General features: G+C 33.1%; 1 protein-coding gene across 9 annotated transcripts in view; it reads left to right on the forward strand.

Moving 5' to 3' along the window:
* Positions 1 to 13614, forward strand: part of LOC105341116 (protein phosphatase 3 catalytic subunit alpha) — a 16779-nt gene extending 3165 nt beyond the window's left edge. Inside the window, exons 5-15 of one of the 9 annotated variants that reach the window (XM_066067399.1) lie at positions 2232 to 2377; positions 3827 to 3966; positions 4165 to 4242; positions 4702 to 4796; positions 4901 to 5026; positions 5153 to 5230; positions 5694 to 5705; positions 7350 to 7379; positions 8857 to 8941; positions 10314 to 10411; positions 10741 to 13614. In XM_066067399.1, coding sequence (XP_065923471.1) covers positions 2232 to 2377; positions 3827 to 3966; positions 4165 to 4242; positions 4702 to 4796; positions 4901 to 5026; positions 5153 to 5230; positions 5694 to 5705; positions 7350 to 7379; positions 8857 to 8941; positions 10314 to 10411; positions 10741 to 10859 — 1007 coding nt within the window. In that variant the 3' untranslated portion in view covers positions 10860 to 13614. Of the gene's footprint in view, positions 1 to 2231; positions 2378 to 3826; positions 3967 to 4164; positions 4243 to 4701; positions 4797 to 4900; positions 5027 to 5152; positions 5231 to 5693; positions 5706 to 7117; positions 7380 to 8856; positions 8942 to 9007; positions 9093 to 10313; positions 10412 to 10740 lie in introns of those variants that run through there. The other 8 variants (XM_034456893.2, XM_066067402.1, XM_066067401.1 and 5 more) reach the window with 8 other exon arrangements.
* Positions 13615 to 14085: the final 471 nt, after the last annotated feature.

Here is a 14085-nt window from a genome sequence, read left to right on the forward strand (position 1 = left end):
TGAGGGAGAATGGGCCAGGTATGCTGTTTATTAAGCAATAGATTAACTTTGACTCCACTGTTTGTGCTATGTGTATTGTGTAGTGTGTGATAAGATTAATAATAATGTTGGTATTGCACAATAGAATGTTGCGCAAGCTTTGTTAAAGTCAGTCGATGGGTTTAAAGCAGGTACAATATGTGCATGATATTTCATGATCTGTTAGAAACACAGAACAGTTTGCTTTAGCTTAGATTTATTTTGCATTATTTGTAGAGTACTGGGTGATATAGCAAACCAACTTGTGTGATGTTCAGCAGATATAATACCTCATTCATCAATGTAGTTTTTTGTTGCTGAATCTTCTTGCATATATTGAGTTACTAGTTGATTTTAGGAGGCATTTTCAAATGCGACGAATGAATCAGGGTTTGATTTTAAGATACTAAATGGTTATGAGGTATAAACCTTGCAGACATTACTCATTATTTATGCCTTTAATTAGACATTAGATGATCTTGCAACAACTGATTATTTGCTAGCATCTCTGCAAACTTACAGTGACCTGAAAATTGAAAAGCAAGAGAGTGCTGTGAACAGGTCATGTTTGACTTAGATATGTATTTTTTGGCTGGACTTTTTGCTCAAGATGACCAAGATACTGTTGTTAGCTTAACCCACTTTGTGGAAGTAGTGATAGCAGGATTGGTTGGCCTTTAACTGTTCTCCTAGGGTAGTCAGTAGCATGTGTAAATATTGAGATGAAGGTGTATACAATGTTGAATTCTTCTCTTTTGATTGAAATTTAGGAAGCTTGTAAATGTGAAATTCTGATACATCTGATTTTGGGGATGAATTTCTTGGTTGTGTCTGTTTTGAAATTATGAGAGAGATAATGTATCTCTGTTTCTATCATGGAGAGGTTGAGTGTTGCAGCATTGATGAAATGTTTTCGTGTGGGATTCCATGACAGATTGTGTATAGTATTGCGCCGTTACATGTTGGTGCAGATAGATGGCTCTTTGCCAAGAGGGTAGTTGAACATGTCTTTTATACCATTGTTTTACTGACTTAGAATTCACACAGATTTATTATCATTTATCCCATTCGGAAGTGCAAAATAAGTGATATAAAAATTTGTTTAGTTTCATTTTGAAATGGAAAAGTAATATGAAAAAATAGATTTTGCATGTCTGTACTTGACCCCTCTAAAACTGTAACATAGTAGATAGTAGAACATGTAACTTGAATATTTCTGTGTGTGATTAAATTATCTCATCCAGTGAGCTTTATGCAGAGTAGAAGAGTTGGGAAGTTGATCAATGTCTTTGTTAAAGGTGCAGTAAAACAATGTCTGGTAAATTGTGGCATGTCTGTATACAGTGCATATTGATCTGTTCTCAAATGATACATAAACCAATCCATACCAAGCAGGGCTGTCATTGCTGGTTGAATTCTAGCCTGGGCAGAATAATGGTAGGCTTATCCAAGAGAAATTAAAGCTTGACAATGGGGAATTTGCCACACAATGTACATGCAGTTTCTGTACAATTGGTATTAGCTAAATGTAGAGGCATGGTACCTCAGACTGTCTTCGAACATGAAGGGCTTGTTTATGGTGACACATTTATGGAAGGCTCCTAGTGGCTCTCCTAAAGTACAGTTAGGTGCCAAGTCAGTGGTAGGCAGTCTGGAAGCTATTTGTCAAGGTCATGCCTCCCCCAAAGTGCTGTCATTTTGTTGCATTCCATAGATGTATATTGATCTAGTACCTTGATCTACTTACCCAGATCTGATTAAAAAATCTCGCAGCCAGTCCTACACAATTGATTTTTGATAAACCCTCCTCAGTGTTGCCAGCTTTTTGTTCAGGGCTCAAATTACAAGTTATTGTGGATCTCCCCACTTCATTGAGCCACACATAAATCAAGACTATCAAATTTTGTTGTTTGTTTGTATTATTATTATATGTATTAATAATGGTGATAAGACTCATAGATGATCATGTATTAAAAATTTTTAACCACATGAATATATATCTTTATAATCTATTTAAGCCTTATGTTTGAAAGGGGAAAAAAGAGCATGCATATGTTTAGAGATTATTTATTATTAGAATTTAAATGGTTGGTTTAATGAAAAATACAAAGAATTGAATATATTTCATTTAGAGAATTCGTTTGAATGAGATTACTGTTGATTCCTCATATTTCTTCTTCAGAGAATTGACTGACTGACCTTGTTTCTTTCAGGTAAAATAAAATATACAGAAAAAGTGTATGATGCTTGCATGGAATCGTTTGATTGTTTACCCCTAGCAGCTTTAATGAATCAACAGTTTTTATGTGTCCATGGCGGGCTTTCACCAGAAATCCACAATTTAGATGATATTAGGAAAGTGAGTACAATGTGAAACAGCTGTAGTTGTTTGATGTTTGAGTAAAATGCATAGTAGAAGGTTAGCAACTGTCTGGCTCTCATTATCTTCTGTGCATGAATCTTCATTAGAGTCTCAGACTATAATATCTGATAACAAAACAGAAAATTTCCCACCAATATACTCTTTTTTCTTAACATGCCTGATTGACTGAATTTGCCAATGGCCATGCCGTCTGTCTAAAGAGCACTAACCTTTCTGCAGAACTTAGAAATCGGTAGCGATCATGTGTAGGTGTGTGATCAGGCATTGCCTTATCGTATGAATGCAGCTGAGGGCAAGTGAAATTGATGAGAAGACCAGCATGTTTAGCTTGTTGCGTGTTGAAAAGTAACAAAACGCAAGATATCTCTTCTCTCTCCTTGGATTACATATGAGCCAATGCATTTTGGCCTTTGTTCCTGGAAGTCAATTACCACGGTTACAATAGATTAGATACTGGAACTTAAAGAAGAGGGTGTTTACCTGTCCTATTTAGCTGTGCATCTCCTAAATACCAATGAATTATGTAATTGCATATAAATTCCATGTGTTTTCATCCTGTCTAACAGCCAGTGATTATTGCAGCTGCTGATATGCAATTTATTAGCTCACCTGATGAAGAAAGCTCTAATGATAGGAAATTGTTCCTCTGCATTAATTTTTCTTTTTTCAACTTTTCTAACATTGCATATCGTATCTTGTCACGATGCCTTAAGATTTCTTGAAATGCTGGCTGTTAAGAAATAATTTTCACTTAAAAGAGAAATACAACTTTTTGTGTTATTCTCCATTTCCATGAACAAAATTAGCTCTTCTAAATCCTAATCTGCTTTAGTTAATGATATATCAGTTTGTATGCAAGACAGGCATGTAGAAGTCTAAAACGTGTAAAATGACGTGAATATTCTTTTAGTTGTTAGTAGATGTTAAAGCTAAGGCTAATGATCTGCAAGATTATGTTAAAACAAGATATTGAGGGTTTTTTTCTTTTTCCGCTTGGCAGTATTTTTCAAAGAAAAATCAGTGAGCATATCTCGTGCATATATTACTGACCTTGCAAGCCATTTCTTGGGAGAAAAGAGTACCCAGTCTCCTTATGACACATTGCAAGAGAAAGTGATTTTTTCTCACTCCTACACATCATCTTACAAATTGTTTGTTTCCAAATGATATGTTTTGAGAGCCAGCATCATGAATTTTTATTAAATCAATATTAGCATAGGTTAACTATTTGTTTTCATCTGCTTTGATTATTACTAATTTCAAAATAATTTGTTCAGTTAAGTTTATAACTATTATTTAAATGCCAATTTTTGAATTATATATACTTCTAAAAACAAGATTTGGCAGAAAAAGAAGAAAAATATTATCTGACTATTTAATATTTGTATCTGTAATTATCATTGAACTTGTTTTGTCTGGTTTCAGTTGGATAGGTTTAAGGAACCACCAGCATTTGGTCCCATGTGTGATATATTATGGTCAGACCCCTTAGAAGACTTTGGATCAGAGAGGACATCAGAACATTTTACTCATAATAGTGTTAGAGGTTGCTCATATTTCTACAGGTAACTCTGGGTTTGTCAGGCTGTTAAGTCTGAATAATTGATTAGAGTTTGTGACACATCTGCATTGTCTAGCTCGGCTGATATTGATTTATCTGCACTTCCACTCATAGTTTTCTAACTGAGGCGATGCATTACTTTTCATGTATTTTTCATTGGTGTTCAGGATAATTCAGAGAAACCTTTTTTTTTCTCTTTCAGCTATGCAGCATGTTGTGATTTTTTGCAGCAAAATAATTTATTATCAATTATCAGAGCACACGAAGCACAGGATGCTGGGTAAGATTAGTACAACAATACCAATCGAAAGTGTACTGACAGTTTATTTTAATTCAGCACAAATATATTAACAATTAAAAGACATCACATAGAAGGAGTCTATAGATTTGCTTGCAGATACAAGTCTGTTTGTTTCTTGAATGCATTTTCGTGATAATATAACTATTTTAACAAGAGCTTGGACTTAAGGTAGTTGTGTCAAACAGCAATGTGAGGTAGCCCTGTTTTTTTCATTGCTGGCTACTCAGCCATGGCTCTTTGAAGTTAACAAGGTTTTTGTCTGGCTTTTGAGCCAAGACAATGCAATCGGTGTATATTTCGTTTAAAACCATCAGCAATTTTTACTTGTTTTGACACAGAAATAGTTACGTCCTACTGAAAGTCCAGCGCCTTGTTTATTTGGTTCTAAAGAAATTTCCTAATAATAGTGAAATTTGAATTGTCCATGCATCTTTTCAGGTACCGAATGTACAGAAAAAGTCAAACAACTGGATTCCCCTCTCTAATTACAATATTTTCTGCACCAAATTACTTAGATGTTTATAATAATAAAGGTTAGTATATGCTTATTTTACAGGCTTATTTTTGTATGATAGTAGTTGCTTTTATACTGCAATGCTGTTGACATGAGGTTTTGATATTTAATTTGATATTTCAGCTGCCATATTAAAGTATGAGAACAATGTGATGAATATCCGACAGTTCAACTGTTCCCCACACCCGTACTGGTTGCCAAACTTCATCGATGTTTTCACTTGGTCTCTACCATTTGTTGGAGAGAAAGGTCTTTCCCTTAAATTTTTTTTTCCATGATCATAAAAAGGAACGTTGACATCAATATTCTGTGTTAATGCATGATTAATGTAAGAAGTCAACACTAGTATGCAGTAAAATTGTTTATTTTTTCTAGTGACGGAAATGCTAGTGAACGTGCTCAGCATCTGTTCTGATGATGAATTGATCAGAGATGAAGACGACACATTTGAAGGTACCATTTCAATAATTGTTTTTATTATCTTTTTTATTGATAAATATTTTGGGGCAAATGATATAATTATCATACAACAGTGACTTTGGAATGTGTGTGTGTTTGGAATATTTTTATGGAATGATGAATGATAATTGCAGTTTTGTGCAACTTTAAGCATACTTTGAAAGATTATTTTAACCTTCAACTTTGAATACGCTATGTAGGGAAAGAACTTGAATTTTAAGGACAAAACTCTTTTTAGGGAGAGAGGGGAATCTGAATTTATATTTTATTTTTTGATCATGTTAAATTCTTTCTAGCCCAAAATCTTTTAAAAGGGAGATAATATTAGAAACTGTTCTCTTGCAATAAGAAGTGCAGTCGGAAGAATTAAAGGGGAAGTTGATAGGGAATATGGAAATGAAATTGTATTCATACTGCAATAGGGTTATTAATGATGTTATGTTTTTCACACAAATAGGATCCGATGAAGGTAAATCTACTTATAACAGTGCAATTTATGTAGTCAGAAGACAGTTAAAACTCGGATGAGTAAACATTGTGTATTGTGTAGATCTATCCTTGTGTTGTTGCATACTTTGGGAAATGTTAGCTGCACTTCATAGACCAAATTGTACTGTTTATTTGATACATTAGCCTTTGAATAATTGAAGTGACATTGTTCGGTTGGATTTGAAGTCACTATAATTATTATGTTTTTGTTTTTTCTTACTTGAAACATTTCATTTATCTGAAACCCAGATGATTGAAAGTTTGACCCAAACATCTTACTACCTAGTTTTCTTTTGACACAAATAATTCTTATTAATGCTGCATTTTCTTAACGTTGTTGTTTTTCTGTTATTAAACTTTCAAGGGGAGGGGATGAATGAAAATTGAATCACTTTTTCGTTCTTTTGAAAACTTATGATTATTTTTGTTGTGCCACTTTGTAAATATATATGTATACATGAATTTTAATTGCTTAACACAGATGCGGCATGGCTTGATATCTGAAGCACAAGCTTCCATAGTATAGGCACTTTGACATTTTATAAATTATAGCATCAAATTAAGGGGCTAGGCTTACGAACATATTTAAACATGATACACTTTACTTGAAAGTAATTTTGATTGTACAGATGCATCCGTGCTGCATGATGTACACTACTATAATCTGCTTCATTGTACAAACAAGTCCAAGCTTAGGTGATGGGTATTTTCAATAAGGAATTCAATTTGAATTGCATTAGGTCCATCTCACTTTGTCTTTAGTTTTAATACTCAAACGATTGGAAACAGTATATATCATTCAAGAATCTTCTCTTTGCAATGATAAAGGAAAGCATATGTAAGTTAAAGAGTTGACATTATGAAATGTTAAGGATAAAAATGGGGAAAAAAGGGGGGGGGGGTATCAGAGACAGTTTTTAGCTGATTTTTGATAATTCTCTCAAAAAATATTTGTCAAGTATGTTTTTGTATAGAATTTCTAAAAGCACTGTTTACTTGTACCATAAAGTAAATATTGGCTGTAATTTCTGTTTAATATTTTATCTAGTTATTTCAATCAAGTTGCAGATTGTATGAATTTGTAAAATATTTTTCATTTTCTTATAATTGCTTTTATTTAATAAATGGAATATTCAAATTTAATATTATTACTGTTAGGTATAAGTATCACTAAATACAAATGCATAGATGATGGCATTTCCTTCTCTATATAATATATCAAAATTCAATCTGCAACTTCTGTCAGACCAGTATGTCAATTTGAGGGAAAAGGGGAAGTGGGATGAGCTGAAAAGATGCATGGTTAACAATTATGCTGGTCTGACTAAGATTCTAAGTGTGTTATGCTGTTTTGTTGGTTCCCATGATATCCTTTGCATGTGTTTACTGTAGGACCACGTAATGGTAAGTCAGACATTGCAGACTGCGTGGTTAAAGCTTTGTGCCTTGTGTACATATTAACCATGCATTTGATGCTGTTGGCAACCATATGTAATCCTCTACTGAAGCTAGATGCAAAATACTGCTTGTAGTTTTTGCTTGAGTGCTTGGAACCCAGTTTGTATTGAAATTGTCCAGACATGGCCCACTGGTTTTTCAATAATAGATTTGTGTAACATTCTAGTTGACCCTAAAGACCAGGATAAAGAGGCAAGTAAGTGTCTCCAGCATGAGCAGCATCTCTGTATCATTGCCTGGTTGGTCCACTAAGGTGCTCCATCCCCCCAAAGGCTCTGTGCCCTCAATGACTTTTCAGTCCAGACCTCCAAGCGATTTGTTTTTTCTATCCTTTATATGAAGCTATCGTGCTTTGCAAAAATGGATTAAAATATCTTTGCATTGATAAGGATAAACTTTCCAAGATTTTCAGTTTTTAAGCAAGTATTTTTTATGTATTTAATTTAATATGCATTTTCTCAAACAGCAAGATATTTATTTCCATTTTGGCATGCTAGCTTTTAAAGCAATAAGTTATTACAACAAATTTTATACTCATTAAGTCGTCTTCACTACTAAAAGAGGTGGAGCATCAAAAGAAAAGTTGTTGTGCTTACTACAGAACTTGTAAGACTATATTCAGAGAACCAAATTGTGTTGCTCTTTGGTTTAACTTACACCACATATTGCGGTTTTATTCGTTCAGCACAAACAAGTGGCAGGCATTTTCTGTAACTGATCTAACGTATGTGCTTCAAGGTTGCTCAGTGATGTGATCAGAAGAAAGCTCATTTATACATATGTCTGTGGTCATTGTTTTGCTTATCTGTTAAAATAATGTTTAAAGACACTAAAAACACCATTTGCAGTTCTAATTCTTGTGTATTAGTTGTAGAGCATAAATGTCCTAAAAAGTGGTCCATTGTGGTCATTAACATTGCTCTGACGCTGTAAGTGCACTACTTGGCTTAAAGATGAATTGTTTCGCAGTTATATTCTATATATGTATATCTATGGGAAAATATCTTGCCATATATCCAAAATTTTATTAACATCGCAAACCTTTCCTTTTAACCAAAATTATTTATATGTTAAATTTTTGCTTTTGTAATAGGAAATTTTAATATGAAATGAGGCTAGTTTTGTATACATCGTTTAGAAAGTTTTAGCCAGATGTTCTTAACAAGTTGGTGCCAAAAATTATTCATCAATATGTCTTATTCTAGGTGATATGTTTTAAAGTAAAATGTTTTTACTATGAGAAGTCTTTTTTTCAAGTCATCCATCCCCTTTATAGATAACAATGTCTTCCCTTTATACTTTCCTATTATATTTACACTTCTTCTTACCTAAAACATAACACATTTTTCTGCACATATTTGGAACCACCCTTTTAAATGTTGAACTATAATGGTGTGTTTTTTTTTTCACTCCTAAAAATTTTAATGAAGGCTGTCTGCCTCTAAAATTTGAGTCATGTTGATTTGAGGAGTGTAGTTAAGGTAAAATAGAGACAAATGTCCAAAGATATTTCCTTCAAGATGGCTTTATCTCCTTATTCCCATACATTTTTTTGTCTTTATACAAGTTAATGAGAAACATTAAATATTTGTTTTCATTGGTAAGATTAATTTTCTTTTGAGTAATTAAAAATTTTCCACTAGTGTAGTTTTATGATTGCCATGATTTTCCAGGAGGTACTATTGCCGCCAGGAAAGAGGTGATCCGTAACAAAATTCGAGCCATTGGAAAAATGGCTCGGGTGTTCACTGTGCTCAGGTAGGTCACGTGTGCTGTTCTGTTTGGCTGGGTTTGTTCATGAGTGTGTGTTTGCTTTTGTTACAGATGGTGCAGTGGCAGCCAGGAAAGAAGTGATAAGGAACAAAATCCGGGCCATAGGGAAAATGGCACGTGTCTTCACTGTTCTGAGGTACGTGACCAGGCCAGACAATCAAGTCTATGTCAACAAAAGGGAAATCTGGCTTCCTCTGCCACTCTCTGTCTTTGTAAACAAACAAGTGCTTTTCATTAATCCTTTACCAGTGTAAAAACTGATCTCTCCTGCCCACTGCAGTCACCACTTTTTAAGCATACAGTTACATGTGTTTGCTTTATGAATTTGACTGTTTCAGGTTATATCTCTAACAATACTAGTACTTGCTTGATTTGAATCACAGCAATTTGCACTTTTGTTTTAAATGAAACAGACTGACACCCATTACAGCTAGATATAAAACCATGTAAAATAAGTGTTTTATTGATTTAAAACAATGAGCAAGTTGGTGAAGGTGTTTAAGGTATCAAATGGTATGATGTCATTTCTTAATGTGTAATCTGCCTAATTTGCATGAACCTAAACAAATTAATATTGCCCTTTTTTACTTAACCTTAAACACATGACATGTTTGTCACCCCACTCTGCTATAGCTCCTATAAATATATTGAAAAACGTAGTAAAAATATCAAAATTTATTGTATATTCTCTGGCTCTGTTTTTATTTAAATAAGATATATTGCTTTAATTAAAGATGAGATGAGTTCATCAATTTTAAAATAATTGATAAATGATGAATTGATGGTAAGCGTCAAATAAAAGGTAATAGTGAGAGTAATGTGCATAGCAAAGACAAAGTATAAAGAAATAGGATCTCGTGCTTTGTGATGGTACATGTATATGATTTTATTAAATCAGAGCCCAGGGAGGATTGGAAAAAAGTCATATACCATCACAATAGATTTTTTTATCACATGTTTTAATAATGTTTTTGCAAAATTTTTTAATTCTTTACATGATGTTATCACAGTATAATGAGCTAAACATCGATTTAATAACTGTAACATTATTCTAACAGCATCCAAATATAAAAGAGGATGTTTTTCTTACATTATGAAATGATTTTAGTAGACTTTGTTTCTGCACATCTTTATTATCCCTAAATAGTCTCATTTTGAAAAGCTAATTGTAAATAACTGGTTAGCAAATGAGAAAATTAAAAAAAATATTTGCAAAGTTCTAGTATTGGGATACTTTGAAGATACAAAAATTGAGTTTAAACACATGTACCTATTACAGGATATTTTTGTAACTTAAGTTGCCTGTTTGCTTTCAAATTCATCATAGATGTTGAGATTTTCTGTGGACATATTTCAGAGAGGAAAGTGAGAGTGTCCTGCAGTTGAAGGGACTGACTCCCAATGGACTCCTCCCTCTCGGGGCCTTGTCTGGTGGAAAAGAAACGTTATCGACAGGTAGTACAATTCAATTTCAGAAAAATTTCAATACTTTATTTCTATTTGATAAGTAGTGTGAATTTAAAGAAAATAGCTTCTAGTTACTAGCTAAAAATAGTCAGTTACAATGCCAGTAGCCAAAATCTTTAAAAAGGTTGCTTTTGATTTAAGCTTCACTTCAACAAAATGAATATATTGTGGAAAAGTTAGATTGGGATCACAATTGACATTGAATCCCCTGCAAGTTAAAATTGAGAAAAGTATTGTCATTTAGTTGTCAGTTTCTGTTACTCTTTATTTTGATGTTTTTTGATAAGTTGGTTTAATGTTTTCTGGTTTTTTTGTAGCATTGAGTGGATTTTCACCAACTCATAAAATCAGTGGGTTTGAGGAAGCGAAATGCTTGGACAAGATGAATGAAAGAAGGCCTCCACAGAAAGATGCTCTAAACAATTCCACAAGATAAGGAAAAACGTGAGAGATGATGAGCTGGTCTCCTCATAGGCAATATATGGGACTGCACACCTAACACTCACTGGTCATGTGCAGTCTTACTTGTTTTGTCATTTCGGCTGTCCAACAACAGCGGAAGGGAAAAAGAATTTTATCTAGCATGCTACCAGTTCTCATGATTTTCCATTTCGTAATATTTGCTGACAATTCACTTTGCCGGATTTCTACAGAGTTTATGCATTTGCTCACTCATCTTTATCTGTTAATGAGTATACTTAAAGGACAGGCTTTGGATATTTCTCAGCGATAGTGCAAGAGTTGTTTTCATTCTAGTCATTGATAGTGTAGAAATTAAAGTGTTTTTTCAGCAAGGCCAGCTGATTCTTTAGTGTGTGCAGACGATGACCTGGTTGCATACGAAATGTCAATGGACGTAGAAGGCAGCACAGCTTTCAGAAGGAAATGTAATGAAAATGAACTGCACCAATAAACAGGATTTTATAAATGCACAGTGTTTAAGTGAAAGTGCATTGGGCATGATCAGAAGTTGTGCATTACCCAGCTTTGAACACACTTTAGGAAACTTACTTGAGGACTTCACTATTTGTGATGCAGGATATATATAAAATCACAACAAAACACGCTGCAGAAAATGAGGAGATTGATGAAATCTGTTATATTTCACATGGAATAGGAATCAATTCAAAAGATCTGTGCTGAATGAACAAATGCAATTGATATGTGTTATACTCTCTCTATATAAAGCACCCCTTAGGTTAATAGGGAGATGCTTTTACTGTATGGATTGTTCATGTTTGTTAACATTCTGGTGTTGATCTGTACTTATATATTATATACATATAAGTGTCAAATTTTTAAATGGTGTGTTTTCTCAACAACAACAAAAAAAAAATTATTCCCCAATGTTCTTGTATCTAATATACTAGTCCCATTAAATTATTATTTTCCCCTTATTCCACATGAATGTAGCTTTTGTGTCTGATACTATTGACATTTTTGGTCATAAGCTTTGACTGTAGTGCTCTAAAAGAAGTGTGAGAGAAATCCAATTTTTTTCCAGTTCTGTAATGGTAAAGTGGTTTGCCATGTGGTGGCCACACCTTAAATAAACATGGATGACTTAGCTGTAAAAAGATCATTCACTTCCAATTGGCTGATAATTTCAGAACTACTTGGACTTTAATGTGTTAATGACTGATATGTGCTACAAATGATAATATTGCATGCATTGATTTAAAAAACAAAATCATTATTTTGACTGTCAAGAAATATGCAATAGAAGAAAAGAAATCTTTGTGAAATTAATGTTAAAGATCATGATACAAATTTGAATTTTAAACATTTTTGATTGAGAGGGTAATGTAATTTTTTTTATAAGGTTTGCATATAGCATGTGTTGTAAAATTCTATTTTGAACTAACTAAACATCAGCAGTCACAGTTGCTTCTAGTCAATAAACTTGTTATATCGTGTATAATAACAACCGGTACATCTGTGTTGTGTGGTTGGTAACTATAAATGCAGCTGGTCAAGTTGGATCCATAAAATTGTAAGAATGAAAAACAAGACCCTCCTAAGAAAGAACTTGCAGCTGAAAAAAAAAATGTTAGAAATAGCTTTGTGTCAGTCATGTAATTTCATGGCAGGCTCTCTTATTGTACATAACTTCCAGAATTGGAAAGAAATATGAGTACTGTATGTCTTGAGAGTTTCATTCTGGTTTGTTGTTGATGTTTTGAAATCCCCTCCCCCCTTTTCCCTTCTTACATTTTTCCCCCATGTAAATGCTATGTTAAAGCAATGAACAGAAGTGTATTTTGCCGATATTTTTTCATTATTATGAATGTCATTCCGATTTTCAATATACTAATGATGAAACCTTATTCAGGGCTCATAGTAGAGGCTGTCTTAGCTCACAGTGCAATTTGTGTTCTTGTGATGAGTGACCTTGTTGCATCTTACTAATGTAACTTGTTATTAATATATTGTAGACTTGTTCTTAGCCTTTTTGGCGCTAAACTTCAGTTGTTATTCCTCCGTTATATCACCTTTAACAGTGGATATTTTCCCCCTATTTGATGTGCATTACTCCTTTTAAGACTATTGTAGTTTCTGGTTCTCAACGTGTTTAAATTTAGAAGAAAACAGCAAATTTCTGAAGTGTGCTATATACTGGGTACTTTAAAAGTGAAAATTAAAAGAGAGCCAGATATTTGAAAATAAGATATAATTAGGAAAATTAGCATCCTTAATAAGATGGGTATTCTTTGAATTAAGGAATGCATCAAGGTTGTTAAAGTAATTTACTAGAATATTGACAGAGTGAAAGGATTTTTTTTTTCATTATTTATTTTTTTAGTATTGTCATATTCCCGGTATATGCACAGAAAGAAAGAGAATGATAGTATGTTGTATATCTGCAGTTTGTTGTAACTAAATTTTCATGTTATCAAATTTTAAATTCTTAATTAGGGAATGTGTTTTCCATTCAAACTTAAATTTATTAGTGTACTTTCTGGATATTGCAGTTGTGCAGCAGATTGCTCACAACAAGAAAATGGTTCTATGCCATTTAACAGTAATACCTTTGATGTTGAATCCTTAATTGTGTTTTACAATTCTCTGCAATTTAAACAGTTTTGACAACTTTTAGGTGTTGTCTTTAGATGTCTGGAAACTGGTGTTGTTCTTCAAACCATTTTCTCTACCAACAACATTTTTATACTTAATAAATAATTACTACAAAATACGAGTTCTACTTGTTTTCTGATGGACGTCTTGGAAGCATTTTATAGATGATATATATATATATTCATTTACAAACTATGTAAGACCAGATCTTGTTATTACTGGTCTTGTCTTCACACAAAACTTCAATGGATGACGCATTTGCGGTGCACTTGACATGTTTGGATTCGAAAGCTGGGGGATGTTGATGTATATGAAGTAGATGGCTAAAAAAGATGAGGGGATAAGATGGCGCAAATGCCCATTCAGTTTAGTCATAAAATACAATTTTAAATTTATTTTTTTCCAATTAAATCTATTCAAATATATAAAAACACAAGTTTGCAAAAGCACAATTTCTAACTATATTCAATTTTTAATATTTAAGAAAAAATATTTCTGGAAAAACAAGTATAGCCAGATATTTTGGTAGTATTGAACCCATGGCATAAAAACCCTAGATCGTCAGGTACTCTAACCACAGAGCCATT

The sequence above is a fragment of the Magallana gigas genome, chromosome 7 (assembly GCF_963853765.1).
Source record: "Magallana gigas chromosome 7, xbMagGiga1.1, whole genome shotgun sequence".
NCBI classification, from domain to species: Eukaryota; Metazoa; Mollusca; class Bivalvia; order Ostreida; family Ostreidae; genus Magallana; species Magallana gigas.